Source organism: Rhododendron vialii, chromosome 13a, assembly GCF_030253575.1.
Source record: "Rhododendron vialii isolate Sample 1 chromosome 13a, ASM3025357v1".
NCBI classification, from domain to species: domain Eukaryota; kingdom Viridiplantae; phylum Streptophyta; class Magnoliopsida; order Ericales; family Ericaceae; genus Rhododendron; species Rhododendron vialii.
Genome location: NC_080569.1, coordinates 2,301,421 through 2,324,272, shown reverse-complemented (window position 1 = coordinate 2,324,272; position 22,852 = coordinate 2,301,421). Strand labels below are relative to the sequence as shown.

The 22,852-nt window shown below is 38.4% G+C and overlaps 4 protein-coding genes across 4 annotated transcripts; 1 reads left to right on the top strand and 3 right to left on the bottom strand.

Moving 5' to 3' along the window:
* Positions 1-372: 372 nt before the first annotated feature.
* On the bottom strand, positions 373-1,795 carry LOC131313168 (uncharacterized). Its single transcript, XM_058341314.1, has 3 exons — positions 1,772-1,795; positions 1,534-1,612; positions 373-1,217 (listed from the first exon to the last, which is right to left on the bottom strand). The coding sequence occupies exons 1-3, from the start codon at positions 1,793-1,795 to the stop codon at positions 373-375; spliced, it is 948 nt and encodes a 315-aa protein (XP_058197297.1).
* A 1,888-nt stretch (positions 1,796-3,683) lies between these two features.
* Positions 3,684-9,176, bottom strand: LOC131313199 (BTB/POZ and MATH domain-containing protein 2-like). Its single transcript, XM_058341375.1, has 4 exons — positions 8,350-9,176; positions 5,817-6,165; positions 4,533-4,809; positions 3,684-4,110 (listed from the first exon to the last, which is right to left on the bottom strand). The coding sequence occupies exons 1-4, from the start codon at positions 8,772-8,774 to the stop codon at positions 3,932-3,934; spliced, it is 1,230 nt and encodes a 409-aa protein (XP_058197358.1). The 5' UTR covers positions 8,775-9,176; the 3' UTR covers positions 3,684-3,931.
* Positions 9,177-9,906: 730 nt separating this feature from the next.
* On the top strand, positions 9,907-15,717 carry LOC131313602 (uncharacterized). Its single transcript, XM_058341988.1, has 5 exons — positions 9,907-10,247; positions 11,813-11,993; positions 12,713-13,157; positions 14,056-14,136; positions 14,834-15,717. The coding sequence occupies exons 1-5, from the start codon at positions 10,161-10,163 to the stop codon at positions 15,327-15,329; spliced, it is 1,290 nt and encodes a 429-aa protein (XP_058197971.1). The 5' UTR covers positions 9,907-10,160; the 3' UTR covers positions 15,330-15,717.
* A 1,003-nt stretch (positions 15,718-16,720) lies between these two features.
* Positions 16,721-22,382, bottom strand: LOC131313600 (elongation factor Tu, mitochondrial). Its single transcript, XM_058341984.1, has 12 exons — positions 22,095-22,382; positions 21,128-21,203; positions 20,857-20,949; positions 20,647-20,721; positions 19,440-19,544; positions 19,245-19,335; positions 18,935-19,140; positions 18,775-18,858; positions 18,524-18,589; positions 18,377-18,439; positions 17,807-18,047; positions 16,721-17,204 (listed from the first exon to the last, which is right to left on the bottom strand). The coding sequence occupies exons 1-12, from the start codon at positions 22,274-22,276 to the stop codon at positions 17,134-17,136; spliced, it is 1,353 nt and encodes a 450-aa protein (XP_058197967.1). The 5' UTR covers positions 22,277-22,382; the 3' UTR covers positions 16,721-17,133.
* Between the last annotated feature and the right edge of the window lie 470 nt (positions 22,383-22,852).

Here is a 22,852-nt window from a genome sequence, read left to right as displayed (position 1 = left end):
TATTCCTATGGGACTCCACCGCACCTATTTCGGTCGTGACCGAAGCTACAGTCCCATGCACTACACGTGGGTAGTGTTAGTGTATATTTATCCCCACTGAAAAACTATGATAGACTTGACCCCGGGGCTTATCGAACTAATTACAAGTTTCCAATCCCCGAACCAATTGCAACAAGAAAAATGCAGCAACATATATGAAAATACACCGGAATCTCATATGGTGAAGCACCTTACTTACAATTAATCTGTCAGATATCAAAAGGACCCTCACAATAGTGTCTGATCACAAAAAAAAATGCCACTTCAAGTGAGAATTGCAGAATTCAAATCCTCTCTGCTTATTATCTCACTTATGAACTTGGCTCCTACAACTCACATGACAGTGCAACCCGCAGCATTCTCATCACTGAAGAAGTGAGTAAAATCATTATTTGTCGGTATATGCCTAGCCCCGTAATGATCATAAGGCGGCAGTGGTTGCAACGACGGCCACATACAACTAGCATCATGGTCAGCACCCCGGCAATAACCACTGCTGTCATACTGAGGTACTATAGGTCCGCCGTAGTACTGTGGATAGTGTAAATTGGGTGGAGCGGGGGGAAACCAATGAGTGTTAGGAGGGGAAAACTGAAGAGGGTTAGGAGGGGGAAACCGATAGGGGAGGTCAGTACCCAAGCGACAACCACCATGGTCATACTGAGGCACTAAAGGTCTTCCATAGTACCCGGGATGGTGCAAATTTGGTGGAGCGGGGGGAAACCGATAAGGGTTAGGAGGGGGAAACCGACAAGGGTTAGGAGGGGGAAGCCGATAAGGGTTAGGGTTAGGAGGGGGAAACCGACAAGGGTTAGGAGGGGGAAGCCGATAAGGGTTAGGAGGGTGGAGCTTAACCATTGGCACGTAGTGATCATTGCCGTGCATAATTGGTTTCTTTTGTTCAAATCTGCAATTGGAGTCTCTGCACTCAAAATCTTCATATATCTTTGTTGGGACATAATCATCAAAATCATGGTAATCTTTCCTTACATGAATCGCCTTTTTCTTTTGCATTTCCACGCAATTCTTGTTTTCGCTAATCATGATTGGATCCCCATATGATAAGAGCTCTGCTTTCATCTTCTTCTCCGCAAGCTTCCTAATTAATTTTCTCGGGTCTACTGGGCCTGATACTCTCACTAGCCCTTTTTCTGCATCAACATCAACTCCATGAACTCCTAACAATGAAACCAAAAACAAATTAATTCGAGTTTAGTTCGTAGTTGTGGAATTAAAGCTATGAGTGTAACTTGAACAAACAAATCTAGTATATAACTACAAAATAAGAGAATGAGACTTTGCTCTAACCCAAGTCTAGAGCACACGCACGGCCATGGCCCATAGCGCGACGAATTTATTGTGACGAAGAAACTTTTGTTTAAGTTCCATTCGACTTCTACTGTGCAATGTAAATAAAACTATATGAATCACGAAACGCGTGAATCATCATTTTAGGTAAGGTCGGAGGAAATCATGTCCTATTGAGAAGAGTACCGTCAACTTTTGCCAAGTACTTCTTCAATTTCGCCGCACATTCCTCACAACTCCCCACATTCACTTTCAAAATGCAAGTCTGCAATAGCACACAATCAAAGAGACCATTAAGAAGTCTACCAAAAAAAACTGCACACACGGAAAAAAAAAAGAAAAAAAACTACGAAGGCCAACAATATAGTGGGGAGTATTAATCTGCATATTCGTTTCAAAAAAAAAAAAAAAATCTGCATATTACCGGAAAAGAAGCACAATCGTCCATTGAAAAGGACTTTATTAGCCACAAACCAACAGGGATTAGTTTGTATCTTCACTCTTTTGAGGCGTGACAAAGGAAAGTGATCGATCAATAATGAATCTTGTTTTGAGAGATTGAGAGAGAGAGATGAAATTTCTTTGAGTTCAACGAAGAGAGAGGATCAGTGCATTTATGGAGAAGATTGATCGTTGTATTTATGGTTAGGCTTAAAATCAAGAGAAATTCTCCTTACCTAATCTGGTAAATCCACAAAATCTGAATTCTCTTTCAGAACATGGAAAGTTGCATATATATTACCCTTTGTTACAATTCTTTACCAAAAAAAGTCAGACAGAGAGGGCAAAGTCGTGAGCCTCATTAGCATTCATGAAAGGATCAAACAATATTTGGAAGTTTAAACCGTTAAAAGAGGCAATTTAATCCAAGAGATTTTAGGGCAAATATACCTATAGGGTGAAATACAGGAAGAGGTCATTGATATTTTAGGAACACCATTTTGGATCTTGGATTGTCCAAGAGAGCAAAATCAAGAGAACAAACTGTTTTTATGGCCAAACATGCCATTTGCAGCGCAAAACACGAGATCATACCATACGAATACGATATCCCCTGCAGTGACTACCGACTCAACTAAAATGACAATAGGCAAGAAGTAGGCATAAAAGACTCAACTAAAATGACAATAGTAAAATGTACAATAGTCCATTCTCAGTTTTTAAAAGTATTTTATCGGATAACATGGTCTTCAAAAAATTAGATTAGTTTGATTAAGCACTTAAGAATGTCTAATTGAGATGGTGTATTTTGAATAAACAATTAAAATGTTAAAATGTTAAAAAATGACTTTGACTATTGAGTGGGACCTAGTATGGATTCTAAATATAATAGATAATGTTCATCTTATTTTAGTTAGGAAATTAATTTTAGCCATTGGCGCTCCATTTTATTTTATTTTTGTCTTTTTTTTATTTGAAATTACAACAATACCCTTTAAAGTGGATTAACACTAACAATCCACACTAACAAAATAAATGGTAATTTGATAATTTCACATAGGATAAAAACAATAAGTGGAGTGTCCATGGCTAAATGTGGAGTGCCAAAATCACTTTTCTTTTAGTTAAATGTGGACAGTCCGTATTTGCTGGTGTATTGTTGTTCTTGGTTAATTATCTATAGGTAGGACGTCTCTAATTTGGTTGTCTTGTGCTTTAGTTAATGTGTAGTCTACGAAATTAATTTTGTTCACCCTCCTTAAATGAGAGTGATTGAACATTACCCTCTATTACACATTTGTTTTTTGCAACATTCCTTCCATGATTCGAATTGAATCGGATGAGGAAATAAGGGTAGTATTTTCACCGTAGCATTTCTCTTTTTGTTCATGTTGGACCAAATCTGCTTTGTTATCCATTTAACGGATGCTTTGACCTTCGGTGTTGGTTGGAGCAATATCACAAGAGGATTCATTTGGGTTTCTTTGGAGTAATAAGAACTTCATTAGATAAATACTTCATCCGTCCATTTTTAAATGTTTTACTTCGTAACTTCAATTTATTAGGAAGAATCATCGAACACTCTGTACATCAATTTTTACTTCCATCGTCTCTACTTATCTTCTATCTATGAAGACATCATCATTACACTTTTACTCACTAACTTTTTAAATAAATATACTTTTATGAATATAATGAAAAATGTATCAACTTTCACTCAAAATAGAATACTGGATTCTAAAAAAAGGAAAGAGGGACTAGCAGTTTACAGGAAATGAACAACAACCTTGCAATTGGAAGCCACATATACTACAGGGGGGAGAGAGAGAGAGAGAGATGAACAACAATCTTGCAATTGGAAGCCAGAGAGAGAGAGAGAGAGAGAGAGAGAGAGAGAGATGAACAATCTTGCAATTGGAAGCCACAAATACTACAGGGGAGAGAGAGAGAGAGAGAGAGAGAGAGAACTACAATGAATTACAAGATAGCCTAGTACACCAAGTGAACGCTACATTTACATCTCTAGCAATTTGTTAAAGCCAAAAGCTGGCCAAGTGTTTCTAACCCTAGAGAGAGCTTTCTGCTACCTTATTTCTTTTTCCTTTTCCCCACTTTTGGTCAATCCAACGGTACAAACCAAATTTCAGAGTCTTTGCTTAACGCGTCTACCATGAACATCACTTCCATCAAGGAGAACCTCATTCCCGTGCTTGCTGGCCATGAGAGAGTGCTCGTTGATTCTAGCCACAAACTCCAAGAGTTCAGTCAGGACAGAGGGGCAACTCTCCTTTAAGTATTCAAAACCATCTGTCTGCATCACGGCTGGAAAAGAACATACAAAAACAGCATGCTTAGCAACAAGAGAATTCTGAGAAGGGCTGAAGGGACAATTTCAAGTCATACTGATCCTCGCACATAAAATGATGAAACCAACTTGCGAGAGATAAACATGAGCACTTGAATTCTCTCAACTTTTTCATTCATGCTAAAGACATTGGCAGGTGATACAGGTCTAGAAATCTCTTTGTAGAAGTGCAAGGGAAGGGGTTCAGAAAAATCACCCAAAAGATGAGATACTAGAAAAATAGGAGGGATTATCTCCAAAATCAGTTTCTGCCATTTCTTGTACAGTTAACTGACCACAATTTTATCCCATAAAAAAAAGAACTGAATTCTAGTTGAATTTCAAATCCAAGATTAAAAACAAAGGATGAAAAGGAAAATCTGTAATGGTGGAAAATCACCTCTGAGATTTTCAGGCATCGCAACAAATTTAAGACACACAGATTTCAATTGGAAACAGTGATGTTGTTCCGCAAGGGCTAGTGTGGTTGCCACAGTGTTTATGGCAACATCTTCACAAAGCCTAGCCTCACAGATTAACCTGAGCCTGTCTAAACAATAGCGATCAGAAGCAGCAAGCAGATGCTGGGACATCAAAGCAGACGCCCATTTCGTGTTCAAACCAGTAAGTTCTGCCATGTCCGGCAATGCATCCCAGTAAATAAAATGAAGTAAAGCCTGCAAAACCAAAAAGCACAATAAGAAGAAACAAAAAAACACACGAGTGAGACCAATCCCAACAAAACACACACAAATGCAAGCTGGCATGAGATGCATGCAAACAACGTGGTCATTATGACGAATCTTGTAATTGCCAATGAGACGTATAAGAGAATTTTGTAAATAATCCGAGAATTGCCATGGTCACCAAGACAAGTTTTTTTCCGTACTTGTTTAAAGATATAACTTGTCTATTCAGCCAAATTTCCCCATTTCCACGCAAAACTGCAACCAGTTTTGGCCTGCATACACATATCCATAGGGGACACTGAGAGGCTTAAATCGCATTCCACACAATTGTCTCCTTAAACAACTTACCTATTACAGGAAAAAGATCTTCCCATCTAAATAGGCATAGACCCAAAATTTATCATTTCATAGATGAAAATTCGTCTAATAAGCGGAAAAGTGGCCTTTTAGAGTGATTACAATATCCCTTATCATCCACAAGGTTAATTGTCTCCCTTTCTGTTGTTCGATCAATCCTCATCTAATTATGATGGCAAAAGTTCCAACCCAAATATCAATTACTTGTTTAAGTAGGGTAGGGTTGGGTTGGGTCTTATTGTATACAAACAGCAATCCACATTTCTACAGATAAAAATGGCCCGCAGAATATAAAAATAAACAATATCAGCATAAATAGGTCATGAACACGCTGAAATAGAAAGGAATCAATAAACAAGTTGAAGGTAACATAATCGTCAAAGGACAAACTCATTATGCAAATAAACTTGCCATTTTTGGCGACCTTTAAGTTCCAAAAAGCAACTGCATAGACAATAAACCATACAAAAGTCGTAAAAAAATGCATGAACTATAAGAAAGCTCATAAACGGGTTATGTTCTTTCAAGACAGAGTTCATGGTGCATGAAAAATGTGAACATCAAAATCAGGCCATATAGGACCATGGCTTGACAGAGGGATAAAACTGCACAAACGCGATGAAAAGAAAATGGACTACCTTAAAAACTGGAGGCTCCATGTCTTCTACTTTGATGCACTGTGCATTTTGATCCTTCATAGGCCCAAAAAGTTGAGCCCTGAAAACAGGCGAGCGAGCTGCAAGTACCAATTTGTGGGCAGCAAATGTTTCTCCACTAACTTCAAAGTTTACATCCGTCCCCTTACCACTTTCCAGTAGCTGTCCAAAATGCTGCCCAATGTCAGATGGGGGTACTGGAATAGAGTAGATCTTAGGGCCTTCTGTGTGCGACTTAACAACACCAACAATGCATTTAACTGAAAGGCAATCATCTTTAAGGTAGTCGGATGTCTCCAGAAGACTTCTTCTGAAAAACCTCTTATAACCCCTGCAACAGTAAGCAATTAACACATGACATTCTATCCAAGTTCATCTCCCAATGCTCAGTACAAGTCATAAACTAATGCCAATCTCCAATAGCATAGGTATGAAAATATCAGAACTCCATAAACAATAGAATATCAAGTCTAAATTACATACACATACCAATTTTCGACCCTCAAGTGTCCTCCAAACATAGAAACAACAAATCAACAATCATGGCTAAGCATACGACCAAAGTAGATTCACAATTATGTTGCATAATTGCACGCCATAACAGTTCTAGGCTTCTAGCAATACTGCTTGAGCTCACTATTTTGTACCAAAGTTGGGAGCAAACCGTTCAATTTCCATTAACCTTAAGTCACAAGAAAACACTTTGCAGCACATAATCTCAAAATAAAGCATCTAACGCACAATTTTTTACAGTGTAGGGCTGCTAGCTAAACTATGAACAATCTCCATTCCATCCCAACTAATGAAAGATAGGTAGATAAACCAGTCACAGTATCCTCCTCAACAACTCTTCATGCAACGGTTGCATCCTAGACTTATAATTTTGTAAATATCATAAGATTTTTTATGGCGACTCCGGAAAGGTTTCCATGGGAGGCATCTGCCATATTTATATCTTATCTTGCATGAACCACCCAGTACATGCGATGATTCCTTTCTATAATCGAGTTCCACAACCCTTTCTAAAAATTTCCCTCTCTTGGTAAGCTTCTTTGGTTTCTTTACCATGTATACTAGCATATGTTTGAGTGCTGTCTACCTAGTCTGAAACGCAATTCTAACATGACTCATCAACTTGAGCAATTCTTGCAATCCATACTTTTCCATTTGATAAAGTAAAGTCACTGCTTTGATGCCATCCATGCACCATTCCATTCAAATAATGTTACGATATAAAGCAAAGATCAAAACTTTAAACTATTTCAGGCCAGGCAACAAAAGAAGACCTCAATCCAAATGACATATGATGATCTCAAGCTATTTCAGGCCAGGCAACAAAAGAAGACCTCAAACCAAATGACATATGATGATCTCAACGATGAGCCCATGGGACCACCATCGAAACCAAGATCTCTGCTGTCAAACTGTTTAAAATGGTTTCTATATCAATTGGTTCTCTAGACCAAAAAAAATACATCTCTCTCTGTTTTCCCCTCCTGGTGATGGTGGTCATGCGGGAGGGGAGTTGAAGGTTCATGTGTTGGGGGAAATTTATCAGCCCTTACTTAGTAGACAATGATTATGGAAGAAGAGTTGGAGAACATATAAAAAAGAACCCATGAAAATGAAGCTCATTACGATCCATGGGAAAAAGGAAATACAGTTGCAAAATAATGCTTAAAAACAAGAAGAGATGCAACTCTTCGAGACCAGCCCAATCTCATTGGCAGGAGTAGTTACGAACCATATACACCCGCTATCCAGGCATACCTCATTCACCGATAAGTAAAAACATCTTCCATGAATGGATAAAATTCTTCACAATCATAGAATTTCCTAGTGAAGGCATGCCAATTGAAAAATGCAGATACGTAGAACTAATAATGTTACAGGTTAGCAAGTACACATAAGCACCATACTAGCAAATTAGGTTAGCTGAAAGACATGCTTGCATAATCACTTTTTTTTTATCGCTCGTATAGTCACAAATATATTTGTATAACCACATATTGCAATCTTTCATAAAAATATCCCAGAGTGCATAGCACTGAATATCACACCTTTAATTCTCATGCAAGCTCGTTACTCCTAACTAACATACCACAGAACACTGGGAATGTAAATTTATCGTAGCTGGAAGCACAGAACATAAAGTTAAACCGAACTTTAAACAACAAGAAGTTGTATTGTCTACCCTTCTATTTGGCCTCCGCATTTAAGTAAAATTCTATTAACTAGACAGTAGTACTACAATACAACACAACAACATATGCAATTGAAGGAAAGAGGCTGACACCCACAATCAGGGGCGGACAAAATTAAGGGGTGACTATGTATAAATACATATAATTTCGTCTATCCTCATGCAACTTGTGGATTATACTTTCTGTTACCAACATAGAAATACATGTGAATCGGGCCCCAACTAAATACAAATCAAATCACGCCTCTGCCACCCAAGAATCTAATAAAAACCCCGATTCAATATCAAGAACTGAAAACCACGAAACGTTACCACATGCTTCCGCGATACTTGAGCGCGTACGGCCCGCTCTCCAACGCCCTCCCAAAATGGGTATGAACCTTGTGCCTCTCCTTCCCGCTCTGATCCAAAAGGGTCAGTTCAAAGAGCGCCCTCACATCCGTCCCTTCGCTGGCCAAGGCAATAAACAGCGACACGTAACCCGCATTGTCTTCCACGCTCTTCCCGTCCGGGTAGAAGTAGACCGCCCACGAGTACCCGCCCACGTCGAACGTGTCCGACGCTATGTACTTCCCCACCCCTATCCCCTTCGCGAGCGAGTACCCGGTTATCTTGAACTGGTGCGACCCGTTTACGGTCTGGGTTATCGCCGTGGAACATGTGAGTGGAGGCGGCGACGGTGACGAGGAGGAGGACGAGGGTTTCGTGGTTTCTCTGTAAACCCTCCCCATGCCCATGCACGATCGATGAATTATACGGACCTAGGGTTTGGATGGGAAATTGAATTATCAAGAAAGAAATGGAGATGACGGGTGTAATTGAATTGTCAAGAAAAAATTGGAAATTTGATCGGATCTAGGGTTTGGATGGGAGATTGAGACGAATTGGGTAAATCTGGATTTGATTCGAATGAATTGTGGTTGTGAGGGGGGGGGGGGGGGGGGGTTTGGGTTTGGTTTTGGTTTATAGGGTAGGCTTGGAATTGTTGAAGGTGAAATTCTAGGGTTTCGATCGAGAGAGAGAGGTGACGATACAGGTAAAGGAGAGAGCGACCATACAGGGGGTTTAAATAGACAGACTCTGTACAGAGGAGTCGTCGGCTCTGACAATAGAGAGAGAATTATTGGTGAGAGAGAGAGAGGTTCAGGCTCCGTTCCGGAAATCAAAATACGGTCTCGCTATTGTCAGTTCAGTAGGCCGACAATAAACACACTTAAAGACAAGGAAAAGACGTATTTTTGTGTACTTTATACACCTTTTAATACACATTCACATACTCATTATTGTCAGCCCATTGGACTGATTTTAAAATTTTCCATCAAAATAAGTCTTTATTATTTAAGAAGGTAATTTTAAACTAAAAAATTATGATTTTATTGAAATTTAAAAATATACAATATGAATTTTGTTTGGAAGATCTCGATGAGATTTTTTATATGATACAAAAAAAATTTAAAAATTATTTTTTATTTACTTTATTTTTGAATTTAAAAATATAAAATAAAATATTTATTTGTTTATTTTTTAAGAAAATTTCTGAAAGGGAACCACATGCCCTGTGTGGTGACGGAAGACATTCGCAGATTTCACTGATGATGACGAAATCTATACGATGGCCAAAGTGCAATTGCACTAAAATTAGAAGGACCGGTGACGTAATATTCCAAAAGCAATCGATCAAGAAACTGTGCACAAAAATGTCGTCCCCTGAATCAGATCAATGGGTCGCACCACTCCAAGATTACACACATCGACGGCAAGGATTAACCATCACAAGCGTACATAAAATATTAAGGTGGACAGCACCACACGGGAAGACAGATATCCAGAAGATTCCAAACAAGAACAAGTTAGCACCTTTCTTGTCCACGTTCGGAATCCCCAACTTGGATTCCCAAGGCCACTGGTTCCCAATTGGTTTGTCCTCTCTGTGAATCGATAGGATCACATAAATCCCGATTTACTAATTTCCCACTAAATTTGTTTTTCTCTTATTTTGGGCTGCAATAACAGCCCCAGAAATCACAATTAAAATATTGGGATTTGAGGTGGTAGGTTGGATAAGCCCACCAAGGAGAGGTTTGGTATCACAAACTTGTTTTCTGAACTGGGTTTCTCTCAGAATGGTCAAGCTTTGTTTAATGGCTTCTTATGGGTACCCTCTTGGATTTGCGTCGAACCCAGAGCTGGGGTCTTGCAGGATCTCCAAGGTAAGAGCGTCGGTCGATTCATACGGGTGTGATTTGAAGTTATTGCGTTTTTATACCTTGCTATATTGGGAATTCAATTCATGGATTCATGGGTTGGTATTTTGGAAGTGAATCTGGTGATTATTTGTGTTTCCTGATCTAGGTTGCTCAATTTGTGTATTTATCTATCATACAGTGTCCCGGAATTCGTTTCATGCTATGATTCTCCTGGATTTGGTTGGGATTTAGAGCTGGCATGGGTTTGGGTTACTAAACCAATCCAAACCGAGCCTTGTATCCCAATCAATTGGGGTTGGCTACATGAATCATCTTTTTCCATTGAGCTCTATCCAGGGCTACCTGTTCACTTAGATTTAGTAAGCCCAAATCCTTCCATATCATGGCATCCAAAGTCAGTTTAGGTCTTCTTCCTCTAGTCCTACTATCCACTGCTATCATCCCACTTTTCTTGACTAATGCATCCATAAGCCTACAGTAAATATGTCAAAACCACCTTAATCTATTGAAAACTGTAAGGTAAATCTTAGGTCAGTTTATTATTTGGTTTCACAATCTTGAGAACTGGGTATTGTTCATCTCCTTGAAAGACTATCTCTGTCAGCTTTATTAAATATATATGTTCGCTGCTTTCGGTTTTTCTTGCAGTATGTTGTCACCTATGGATTTCAAAGACTAGCGCTTAGTTGGATTTTCCATTGACTAATCATTTATTTCATCAAGTAGTGTGAAACTGTCAATGATATGGGTGCTAGTTATTAATCCAGCAAAGTCTAGGTTTTAGTTTAAGATTATTTATCCTCATCCTTCACATACTAGTATATTGATCAGTATTATCAGCAAAAGAGAAGCTTCTTCTGTCAAATTAGTTAGTGCAATGGATAATTTGCAACCCCCATGGTAGAGGTGGATTAATCATTGTGCGTTACAGTGATTGCTCAGTTGTTAACCAAGCTAAATCAATTCCTTTTTGTTTTTAAAAAATATTCCTTTGCTCACTGAAATTACTCTTTCGAGTGATTTTATTCATCAATAGGGGACTATTATAGGCCGTTGCTTCTTGGAATGCTATTGTTCAGGCACATTCTGACAACTGATTCAATCTTATTATTTGGATGTGCATGCCTCTTTTGACTCTTCTCCCAATCTTATTATTTGGACGTGCATACCTCTCGTGAGTGTAAAGTTTAAATGATTTATACGCATAACGCATGGAATATGGATTTCTTATGCACTGTTATGCCAATGTTATCTGTTGAAATAAGCATCTGATTGGTTGGATTCTGTTTTTCTTCCCAGTATCCGTTTGGCACTCTGGTTTCCCTACCGGTAAAATGTCTTTACTAACTTTACATCACATTTTATAGGTTAGAAGTTTATCTACTTTCTATAGCTATCAGCTTGCTCTTACAGCGCTTGACGTTACAAATCATAGATATTTGATTGCTTCAACTTGCATGTTTATGATTACTTTAAGTGTGCAGATGTCTTAACTACAACCAACATTTCAGATGTCCTGATTATGTTTAATTTGTTGATGAGATATGTATTACCCGTGGTTATTGCAGGATTGTCAACCTCTTTTACCAGGTCCTGGATCAAGACATGAAATGATAAGGTTGGATGCCCTAAATGTGACGCCGCATCAGAGTGTTGATCCGTGGAAACCCGTAAGTGGATTCCCAAAACCTACCCAGCTTGTCAAGGTTGACTCCACCACCACAAAGCCTGTACTTATCGATGTGCAAGGTTCACAGCTGGCTACTAACTCTCTACTTTATTATACTATTCAGATTTTGTTCTATATTCAATCAACCAATTTCATTTTTTGCTCCATTGCATTTTTCTCAGTCTTATCATACTGAAGGCCATGTGGAACAGTTATTAAGCCATTTCGCCTAGTTAATGTATATTGTTAAATTTGTTTATTCTTGATGAATCCATGCTTCCCAATTATACACAGACGAGAACATAGTTTTGAAATGGTAGACTTGCCAGCTTATTTTATGGTATCCTGAGATGTATTTACTTATAGATTATTGTTGTTACGAAGTAAACCAATCAACCACGGAATATGGTACATTCGTGACAAGACAGGAGTAGATGTGTTATTATTAGCTGTGTGAGAATAAGCTTTAACAAAGAATAGAGCAGGTATTAGGCACTGGCACGGTAACATAGTTGCCTAATTGGGTTATTGAAAGAAATATAAGGAAGCCATTTGCCAGGTGCTGATCTATAAGGCTTTCTAAATGTGCCTCCTTAAAAAAGGATGGAGAATGATACGAGAATTGTTCTGCCATTAGCGCCAAAGGTTTAAGAGTACCCGGTCAACGTTCTTGATAGGATGATATGGCAAAAATGATTCATGCTGCTGCCCTTCTTTGTCTGTTTCTTATTCTTCTCTACCTTTTTACTTGTTTAATATGCTCAAGAAATCTTATTTTCTGTCTTCAATCTGGATGCAGACAATCACACAAACTCAATACTATTCAGCTTTGGGATTGTCGAAATATGCACTAGATATGAGAAAATCCTGCAGTTCCTCATGTCTGGGTCGAACGAAGTGCAAGGAGGCGGACTGGATTTTTCTATGCTGTCTGATTTAATAGGGCTTCAAGCATTGACGAATAGCAACATTCATCAAAATGCCTTCACTCCTGATTTTGGTGCTGGGTTCCAGCCTTCCCTTCTTTACTCCAGTAGTCAATTTTATGCCCAGAGAGCTTTCTTGGATCTTGTTGGGGATTTGGCCCGTAGATCAGATTTTAAGTTTGATCCAGATGGCCGAGTCTCATTCACAGGTAGTAGCACCGAGTTGAAGCATATACTTTCAGTTGTTGCAGAGTACCACTCGTCGAAGAACTCAACCCAATGGAGAAAACAGTCATTTCTGATCCCACACTTTGATAGGTAAAGACAGAGAAAACAGCCATCTCTCTCTCTCTCTCTCTCCAATATTTTCCTTAATGTTCGTTTTTCCACCCTTATTTCTGACTTCTGAGTACAAGATTTGAATAGAAGTATGACATGGGTTTTGGGTTATATCATAGTAACCAAACCGAGGCTTAAGTTCCAATCAACTTGGGTCGGCTATGTCAATCTATTATCTCCATTGAGCTCTGTCAAGGGGTCGTGTTCCATGCTAAAAAAACGTACATCCTTTCGAACTATTGCCTCTAAAGTCAATTTTGGTCTACCCCTCCTCTTAGTGCTAGCATCTACAGAAACCATATCACTCCTTTTAACTACTGGATCTACTGATCTCCGATAGACATATGCAAACCTTTTAATCTATTTTTTTTTCTCATCTTATCTTCTATAGGTGTTACTCCTACCATTTCGCAAAAAAAAATCGGTTCAATTTCGATCTCTCGATGTTTTAACTCTTTTTTTTTTTTTTTGCTCTGCAAAAATCAGTAGTATTAGTTGTTAGTGAGGTTGGACCTTAGTCAAGTGCATGAGAGTATATGGTGCCAACCACTGGGCTACCACTCCACTTGCTAAGTCTTAACTCTTACCACACATCCATCTTATTATTCTAATTTCAGTTGCACTCGTCTTACTCGCATATTGTAGAATTTTTTCTTCAACTTTGTGGGTATCTTGTGGTCACACAACACTACTAAAGCATTCTGACACTTAATCCATCCAACTTGTATTCTATTTTTGCATCATCCGCAATCTCTCCATTCTTACTAACGATTTAGTCAAGATACTTAAACACATGCTTCTTGATAACTTATTCGATCCTATCATATTTATAATGTTTTACAGTAAGCACCTCACCTGCAACCATTTCATTGAGCAGGTTGGATTGCATTGAAACAAAGGCTAATGTTCACAAGTCTAATGTGATGGTTGAAAATGTGACATTCACTCCCCTCAAGAGGTATGCACCATATACCCAAAAACCTGCATTTTACGTTAAATTTTGTTTTTCCTGCAGCAATGACATTGTTTATACTTCTATTCTCTGTACTGTGAACTAGTAGACTAAGCTTCTGGTGGTTCCAATGTTACCTTGGCATTGCTACAAGAATACAAAGGGGAAACAACTCAGTATGTGGGGATTCTATCTAGTGGCTATCTATTTAGCTTGCGTCTATTTTTTCCTCTTCTTTTTTTTGAAAGCCTTTAGTTGTTCTTGGAAGTTCACTCCTGCATAAAAGATGTAAAAAAGAGATAGAAGTGAAAAAATCAAAGGACTTGATTCATTTAATCAGGCAAATTTGTACAATTCATCAACAATAGGGATCTACAGGGTGTTAACTTGCTTAACCAACTTGACAATGGCTTGCTGGGGAGGAGCTTACAAAGCATGCTTGCAAATCTTTAATTTAAAGCTTTATGAGGTTGCTTAAATGATACTCGTAAATCTTTCTTTTAAAGCAAAATAGACATTGATTTGATCTGGTTTTGCGCCCATGGAAAGAGAAGTTTACACAAAAATCAATTGCTGGTGTTGAGTTTTTACTCATGTCAGGAGGTGCTTGTGCTTCTTCCCGTTTCTTTACACCCCATCTTTTTCGACCATCAATTCTCCGGCTCATGCATATTTTCTTCTTTTTCCATTTCTCCTTTTCCAGTCCCCGGAAAAGCAAAGTCAAGTCATCACCAAATAAGAAAACTAACAAGAAAGCAAGAGAGAGGGATCTTTACACAAAGAACTACTTCCATGCATGTGAGTGCCTGCTCTCAATAATGATTGACAAGAAGCACAGCAAATCTGCCATCCTATCTCTCAAGAAATTCAGCGGGGAACTACCTGAGCTTCTGATGCAGTTCTCTGCCAGCATCGCGGGGACAGGGATTGCAGTTATTTTCTCTGTCATCTGCAAAGTAGCTTATAGCAGGGTACCTTTCTGTGCATCCAAACTCTCTAGCACCGGTATTGGGTTAGGACTTGTTTGGCTTTCATGGGCAGTGAACAGACTGAGGGAAACAGTTGTTTATATCAGCAGAAGTTCAGGAAAATTGGACGTGAAAGAAGAGGAAATGATCACGAAGTTGGACGGAAGCGTTAAAGATATTTACTTTAGGGCTGCAACAGTGATGGCAGTGGCAATGCTGAGGCTTGCGTGACTACAGAGAGTTAGGGTTTCTGGAAAGACAGAGATGTGAGATAAACCTCTTAGACTTGTGATGAGTGCAATGTAAATGTCCTACTGGAGTCCAAGGGTGTTGTTAGACAGAGCTCACGGTAAGCTTGAGGTGAGTTGTAAGTTGCTTTGGTTTGAACGGAAAGTTTTGGGAAAATGACTCGTAATTTTGAACCTTATGAACGACGAAGAATCCTACCTCAAGTTTCTGAGTGTGAGCTGTGTCTGATCACCAGTCAAGTCGGTTTTGTGCAGGTCAGCGTTTGCTGAAGGGGATGTATATTGAAGAGTGGTGAGGTGGACTAATGAAACATTAACCCTGTAATAAATACAAACTATTTAGGCGTGAAATCTTTAAGCATTTTCTTCTATATGTTTTGTGTGAATGAAGATTATGTTTTGTTCGACCTAATAAGCCAAGTGGCTTATTTTTTTGTCCTTATTCAAATTTTTTTTTCCGTATTTGTTAGTTTTTCATGACGAGAGGAATCTAAAAAATATAAAATTATGGCCAAATCCTTTTTTTTTAATAAAGATGAAAAAATTAGTTTATTGGCTTATTTTTGTCTTTATTGAAAAAAAATTAGGTTTTGATCATAATTTTGTATTTTTTAGATTTCTCTCATCATAATGAAGCAATAATTCACAAAAAATTGATGAAAAATTAACAAATGCAGGAAAAAAAATTGAATAAGAATAAAAAAGTAAGTTATTTGGCTTATTAGGCCAAACAACAAATGTAGGCATAGGGAGTTATGTCCAGCTTTGAGGATCCATGTTCCATAAACTGAATGCTGCTGAAGCACCAACATCTTAGCAGAGGGGAAGAAAGCACTCTTCACCAATCATTGTGGGTTCTTACACTGCTATTTTGATTCCAAAAGGGAGTCGCGAAGTAGAAATAGAGTGTTTCAGATATTCAGAGTTCCAGTCACTGAGAATAGCACAGGCACGGCAGAGTATAAGGTGGGTTGAACTTGTTCAAATGACGAGAATATCCTGCTATAGTTGCAATGTCACAGTAAACACTTGATGTAGACTTTCAATTCTGTCCTTGTAATCTACCTGGTGGATACCTTTGCGTTGAGCATCTTGTGGCTAAGTGGATGTTTGTAATTTGTAAAGCAGGCATTCTTTCATGTGTTGATGAGATGGTATTCTTTCCTGGGATTAAACCGTGACAGCTGAATTTTGCGTCGGATTCCAATGAGAATACCATAATGGAAGAAGGTTTTGTCTATCATTATGCAATCATAAAACTTTTGAACCATTAATAAAGAAGCCCAAGAAATCAAAAAGTACAAAATTCCAAAAGCGTTTTCCCATCTTTGATTCAAGATACTTGGCTTGCTGCCACAATCTGCTCGCAGTACATCTCAAATGTCCAGTTAACGTGATAAATTCCTCAGCAAAAACTCAATCCGATTAACATCAAATACCCTGTTCTGAAACATACACAAGAATCCATGCTTGATCGTGAGTATTATTATTAATGATACATGACATAAGAATGCCCGAAAGTATAAAAGCGATCGCAACTATGTTCACCAGTCATGCACTAAGAAATGCTGAAGATGAGTTTCCTTTGTCAATATATTGGATCAAATTCGTAGTACTCGGTAATTCTTTAAGAATGCCAAAAACGGGTCTCAGATCCAATGCCGCCCATGTAAAGTAATTATTACATGGTATAAATAAGTTTCAGCACAGCCTTGACTTCTGTTCTCACATTCTTTAAGATACCAGCAGATGCAGAAAGTAAAGGCAAAATCCAGCAACGGTACACCTCAGCTAATTACTTTTGAAACCACCCCCGCACCAACTGTCCTACCTCCCTCTCGCAAGGCAAATCTTTGTCCTGTCAGACAACAAAAAGTAATCTTTCTCTGAGGTTCTTAACATAGAAAAAAAAATTGCACGTATAACAGAATTGGATATTCCCAAAATTAGCAGTCCATAAAGGTATGAGAACCTACTCCGTGAACAAAATAGACAAACATCAGAGACACAAGTAATACCACTTGGCCTTAATCAGCACTGATACTAAGTTTTATTTCAACGCGAACACAAAAACACATAACAGAAAGAGCATCAAATCAATAGGCATGGCTCAGCTCAATTATGCGATGAAAATAGATAAACTCCCACCACGGAACGTAGAAGTTTTTCTAATACGAGCTATCCATTCAAATACAAGAACCTATATAGTTAAATTAGGAAATATTGGACCTAAAATACATAAGATCTGAAAGTGCAAAAAAACCCTCTGAAATCCATCAAGTTTTTTCGCCTTTCTTCTATTGTTTGGGGGGTTGACTACTACTCTGGAAACATAGTTCTTTTGGGTAATGGTATATTTATTTCGACCATATTATTCTTTTCATTAGAAACATGCAGCAGAAGAAAGGGTATGCAATTAGTCCACGTCCCCGAAAAGACAACAATTATAAAGAGACACACCTGCTTCAAGAGGAACCGCCGATATGAGCTCAAACACGGCAGTTACATTATCCCCTGGCATAACCATCTTAACATTTTCCGGCAATTCCACTTTACCAGTGATATCTGCAGTTCTCATGTAAAACTGAGGCCTGTAGTTTGAGAAAAAGGCAGTATGGCGACCACCTTCATCTTTCGTCAAGACATAAATCTCTGCCTCGAATCTCTTGTACGTCTTCACAGACCCAGGCTTGGCAATTACCTGTGTAACCATAAGATAGCAGAAGATAGCTAAATATATCCTTCAAGATTGATTTCCGTTATTTTCCTGTACAACTGTACTCTCTCATACTTCAAATATAGCTTTTCCAAGACCCGCCACTGTTTTTGAGATTGTCTCAAAATTTCACGCATCATGCAGACATCATACATAACCAATTAAAAATAATACGTCACTGACATTAAAAAAGTTTTCCTTTCAGAACATAACAAGATTTACCCCAACTACTGCAATTTGAGACTACTATTGCAATTTGAGACAACTGTATATCCAGGAACAAAACTTTTGACTGGTTAATTGGTGCCAATTACCTGTCCTCGCTGTATATCTTCACGTTTTAAGCCACGTAGAAGAAGGCCCACATTGTCGCCAGCCTAGCAAAATGTAGAAGCTTCCAATTACTTAATACCATTAATCCTGTATCCTGTGTAACTAAATTGTTCTATCCCAATACTTACTTGACCAAAATCCAAGATTTTCTTGAACATTTCAACGCCAGTCACTGTAGATTTCAGGGGAGCACCCTACGACGGACAGAACAGTATTAGGGACTCAATGGTTATTCCTAAATATGAAGTTTGCCAGTTGACAACTTCCAGATCATGACTATGTTATAAAACCATCAAAGCCATCAGCACTGTTGCTCTGTACACAAGTTGTGGGCCAAACACAATAAAATTTTACAAATAAAGCTTGATTCAACACTAACCTGCATCAAGCCTAAGATCTCAACATCCTCTCCAACTTTAATAGTCCCTTGTTCAACACGACCAGTAGCAACAGTTCCACGTCCCTTAACAAATAGAGACAGTCATATCCATGTTGATGAAAACTTTGCAAGAAAATAGAGAGAAATTCTATCTAGTTACCTGAATTGAGAAAACATCTTCGATGGGCATTAGGAAAGGCTTGTCAAGTTGGCGTACCGGGTCAGGAATGTATTCATCTACAGCATCCATTAATTTCAAAATGGCCTTCTTGCCTATCTCTTCATTAGTACCTTGTAAAGCGGATAAAGCTGAACCTCGAATGATGGGTATTTCATCCCCAGGAAACTTGTAAAAGCTAAGCAGCTCTGCCAGAAATATAAATTATTAAAACACTTTCAAGTGAAGTTTCGGTATTGCACAATCCAGCAATAGATGAAAATGAACAGAATCAACTGAAATGACACGTTACCACGGAGCTCCATTTCCACAAGCTCTAGTAACTCAGGATCGTCAACAGCATCAACTTTATTCAAAAAGCACACAAGTGAAGGCACACCAACCTGCATTGCAAGAGAAAATACTGCTTCTATAGAAACTGTTGACCACAATGCCGGACTAACATAGATCTAACATTGTTTCCAAGCTGCTAAAAATAGAACTGTACCTGTCGTGCAAGAAGAATATGCTCTTTTGTCTGTGGCATTGGCCCATCAGGAGCAGAGACAACAAGAATACCCCCATCCATTTGGGCAGCTCCAGTAATCATGTTCTGCGAATCAACAAGTAGGGGGAAATTAGTGCATATCTGCATCGTCTGTACAAAAAAATGAAATATACACAACCAACTGGAACTTTGGGGATCAGTATTCAATACTTCTAAGCTTTGCCACCGTCCCTCAAATAAGAGGAGTTAAGGAAAATTCTAGATGCAGCAAGGATAACAAGCACATTTGGAAACACAGTTAAATTTCTTACATAGCCACCTTTTCTTTGCTTCTAGGTAAGCTTCATTTTCTTTACAATTTCATTTCCTATGAAACACAGATCTACATATAGAGTGCCTGGTGATGTTTGAGGCTTTGAGCTACAAGTTTCGTTCATCAATGTGGAAGACTGGCAAATAACATACCAAGTGATGGAATTCATGCAATTAAAATAGCTTTCTATAAGTAAGAATGTAAGATAGGGGCCCAGCCAAGTCAAACATAGCTAAATTTGTTCCCGCCCCGGTGGAATACTAAGCACACAAAACTGAATCTTGTAAAATGCAAATGCCTTCCTACACTGCCAGAATAGCAATATGGTGAGTAAAACACGTTTGGATGTCCAGCAAACAAACAATTATGGACGAATTACATGGCAAAAGGTGGAGTCTGCAACCATTTCAAGAAAAGGAAATCGAAAAGCTGAGGACCTGACGTCTTTAAGAAAACTTCTGAGGGCAAACACCGAGAGAAAAATAACCTGATGGAACAACTTCAACCAACAAAAGCTGTAACAACATAACCTGTGCTTTCACATGTTCACTTAGCCAAATTGCACAAGGCTTAGGAAAAGCTCATGAAATGAGTCATGTGCCATGAAAACTGTTGTCTAGGATGGTTTATGTTATAGATTGGTTACTCATTGGTCAGCTTCACAATGTTTATTCCTTCTTTAGAAAAACTCTGCTAATTCAGATTGATCAGGATGGGCATGAAGATATGGTAACAACGAAAGCAATAATAACAACAAATGAAATTCCAAAATATAAATCAGGACGATATATGATGAGAACAAGCAAATTGACTTTTATGGTTGCCGGCATAGAACCAAAAAAAAATAAAAAATCGTAATTCGTTTGCACTGAATGCATATTTACTAGGTCTTACCTTGACATAATCTGCATGACCAGGGCAATCTACATGCGCATAATGCCGCTTAGCAGTCTCATACTCTACATGGGCCTTCAGCATAACATTGTAGTCAGTATGGAAAGGTGCTTCAAAAATATCACATGGTTTCGAGAAGCAATATGAAGGCTAGGCTAACTCATATGGCCTAGCATAACTATGTGAAAACCAACAAAAGACATATCCTACTGTTGCGATTGTGATTCCTCTCTTTTTCTCTTCAGGGGCCTTGTCAATTTCATCAAAGGCAACAGCCTTAGCTTTGCCTTCTTCTGATAGCACCTAAAGGAGGCAATAACCATTTTAGAAATTAGAACCCACATATTTTACTGCAACAAACACATGTACAACTCCACGTCTCATAACAGAAATTCAAATGCGTAGTTCAAAAGTAGACTTTTCTGGGAAATAATGGAATTAGAACACATTGACCAGTAATCAAATCCATCAGCAAACACACCCTTGTAATTGCAGCAGTCAGAGTAGTCTTTCCGTGATCAACATGCCCAATCGTTCCCACATTTACGTGAGGCTTTCTGTAGACAGAGAAAACATGAGAAAGGTTAGGTATGATTTAAATCAAAGGAACCCACTTCCACTACCCCTTGATCTTTTTGGAGTACTTTCTGAATTCTTGAGTTGGTCGGATCATTTACAAATTCAAAGAAAAAAATTTTCTCGTAAGCTAGAGCTGCTAGACAGTAGTAAACATGTATATCTGTCTCAAAGACAAATAGTAATATGAGTACATGAAGTTGTCTGATACGTTACAACATCATTCTCTCAGTTTAGGGGTACAGTGACAATGTCACAATGCCTTGGCACCATTCACTTGTCAGGAAATTAGTGCAAGAAAACAATAAATTATAGTGCAGAAAATGAAAATTATTTTCCTTTGTGCATGCATTTGATATATACAATAATAAAGTCTAAGAGAAAGTTGAAAAGGGGTAATTTAATTGAGTAAAAACTAGTACGAAACAAGATTCGTGCAAAATAGCTAATCCTAGTGGTATTTTGTAGGGCAAGTTTTGAGGAAAAGCTAAATAGCTAATCCTAGTGCGAACGTTAGAAACGTGGGTCCCGCAACTTTCCTACTGAGCGAACAAATTACGAATGCACTTCCCTTCCTTTCCTTGCAACTGAATGGAGCCCTTGAGTTTCCACAACTTCTTTTTGGCTATTAGCAATCTTTAGGTCGGGAGTCTACTTGGTAATTCTCCAAACCCTATTTCTTGGCCTTCAAAAAAAAATTTCTTTCATAGCAAAGAGCCACTCACTATCCCTATAACAACCCGAAATACATACAATCAAGACTAACGAAAAATCCCTCCAATTACAACAGCTGAACACTACACAACGGAGATAACAAACACTACTTTCTAAAACTTGAGTGAATGAATGCATAAAACAAGGAGTTTTCATACGTTCTAGTGAAGGTGGCCATGGATCTCGACCAGGGATTGGGAAGGGAAGGCTTATCATTTCCAGAGAGAGACTCTGAGATGGAGAAAGGTGCGGATATGGATCCCCGACAAGATTGGTAGATTTGAGAGGATAGTGTTGCAAACCGCTTCGAATGAGGGTTTCTCAGAGCCACTGAAGCCATTGGACGGAGGGGACGAGCGAACCCAGTAAGAGAGAGAGAGAGAGAGAGTGAGGCGAGACGGGGGTGGGGTTTAGGAGGTTTTAGGGCTTCTCTGTCTGTGTTCGAAGGGTTTTACCGTTTCAGATATCGGATTGAAGGAATTTTGGGGCATGTTGGGTTTGGGTCTTCAGGCGGTTCGTTCTAAAGGCCTGATAGGCCCAAATGAATGTTTGAGGCCATTCCCAAAAGCAAAACAAAACAAAAAATAGACACTACCAAATGAAAAAAAATCTGTCATTTTTTAGCTCGTTGAAAAGGTTATTTTCAGTTTCACGCAAATGCAGTCTTTCACAAGCTAGAACAAAAGAATAGTGTGATCCATTGTAATTAGGATTGATAATATTAGACAGATTTATTCGAATTTCCTAGCAGTTATATCACGACAATGGAATAATGTTATTATGATAAGATGTTTCTTAAGTGATTGAAAAAGATTTATGATAGAAAACAAATACTACATTGCCGTCCATGCATGAAATTATTTTCCTAAATAACTTTTAAATTTAACCTTCACTTTTTCTTTTTCTTTTTTTTTTA

Excerpts from the sequence above, each read along its gene's own strand:
- LOC131313168 (XM_058341314.1), bottom strand. The coding sequence starts at position 1,795 with ATGGACGATTGTGCTTCTTTTCCG. Across the intron at positions 1,613-1,771 it reads ACGATTGTGCTTCTTTTCCG|ACTTGCATTTTGAAAGTGAA; the intron begins GTAATATGCAGA and ends GTGCTATTGCAG. Across the intron at positions 1,218-1,533 it reads GTACTTGGCAAAAGTTGACG|GAGTTCATGGAGTTGATGTT; the intron begins GTACTCTTCTCA and ends TTTCATTGTTAG.
- LOC131313199 (XM_058341375.1), bottom strand. The coding sequence starts at position 8,774 with ATGGGCATGGGGAGGGTTTACAGAGAAACCACGAAACCCTCGTCCTCC. Across the intron at positions 6,166-8,349 it reads AAGTATCGCGGAAGCATGTG|GGGTTATAAGAGGTTTTTCA; the intron begins GTAACGTTTCGT and ends TTACTGTTGCAG. Across the intron at positions 4,810-5,816 it reads TGGAGCCTCCAGTTTTTAAG|GCTTTACTTCATTTTATTTA; the intron begins GTAGTCCATTTT and ends TTGGTTTTGCAG.
- LOC131313602 (XM_058341988.1), top strand. The coding sequence starts at position 10,161 with ATGGTCAAGCTTTGTTTAATGGCTTCTTATGGGTACCCTCTTGGATTT. Across the intron at positions 10,248-11,812 it reads GGTCTTGCAGGATCTCCAAG|GATTGTCAACCTCTTTTACC; the intron begins GTAAGAGCGTCG and ends TGGTTATTGCAG. Across the intron at positions 14,137-14,833 it reads ACATTCACTCCCCTCAAGAG|TCCCCGGAAAAGCAAAGTCA; the intron begins GTATGCACCATA and ends CTCCTTTTCCAG.
- LOC131313600 (XM_058341984.1), bottom strand. The coding sequence starts at position 22,276 with ATGGCTTCAGTGGCTCTGAGAAACCCTCATTCGAAGCGGTTTGCAACA. Across the intron at positions 19,545-20,646 it reads GTCATGCAGATTATGTCAAG|AACATGATTACTGGAGCTGC; the intron begins GTAAGACCTAGT and ends GTTGATTCGCAG. Across the intron at positions 19,336-19,439 it reads ATATTCTTCTTGCACGACAG|GTTGGTGTGCCTTCACTTGT; the intron begins GTACAGTTCTAT and ends CTTGCAATGCAG.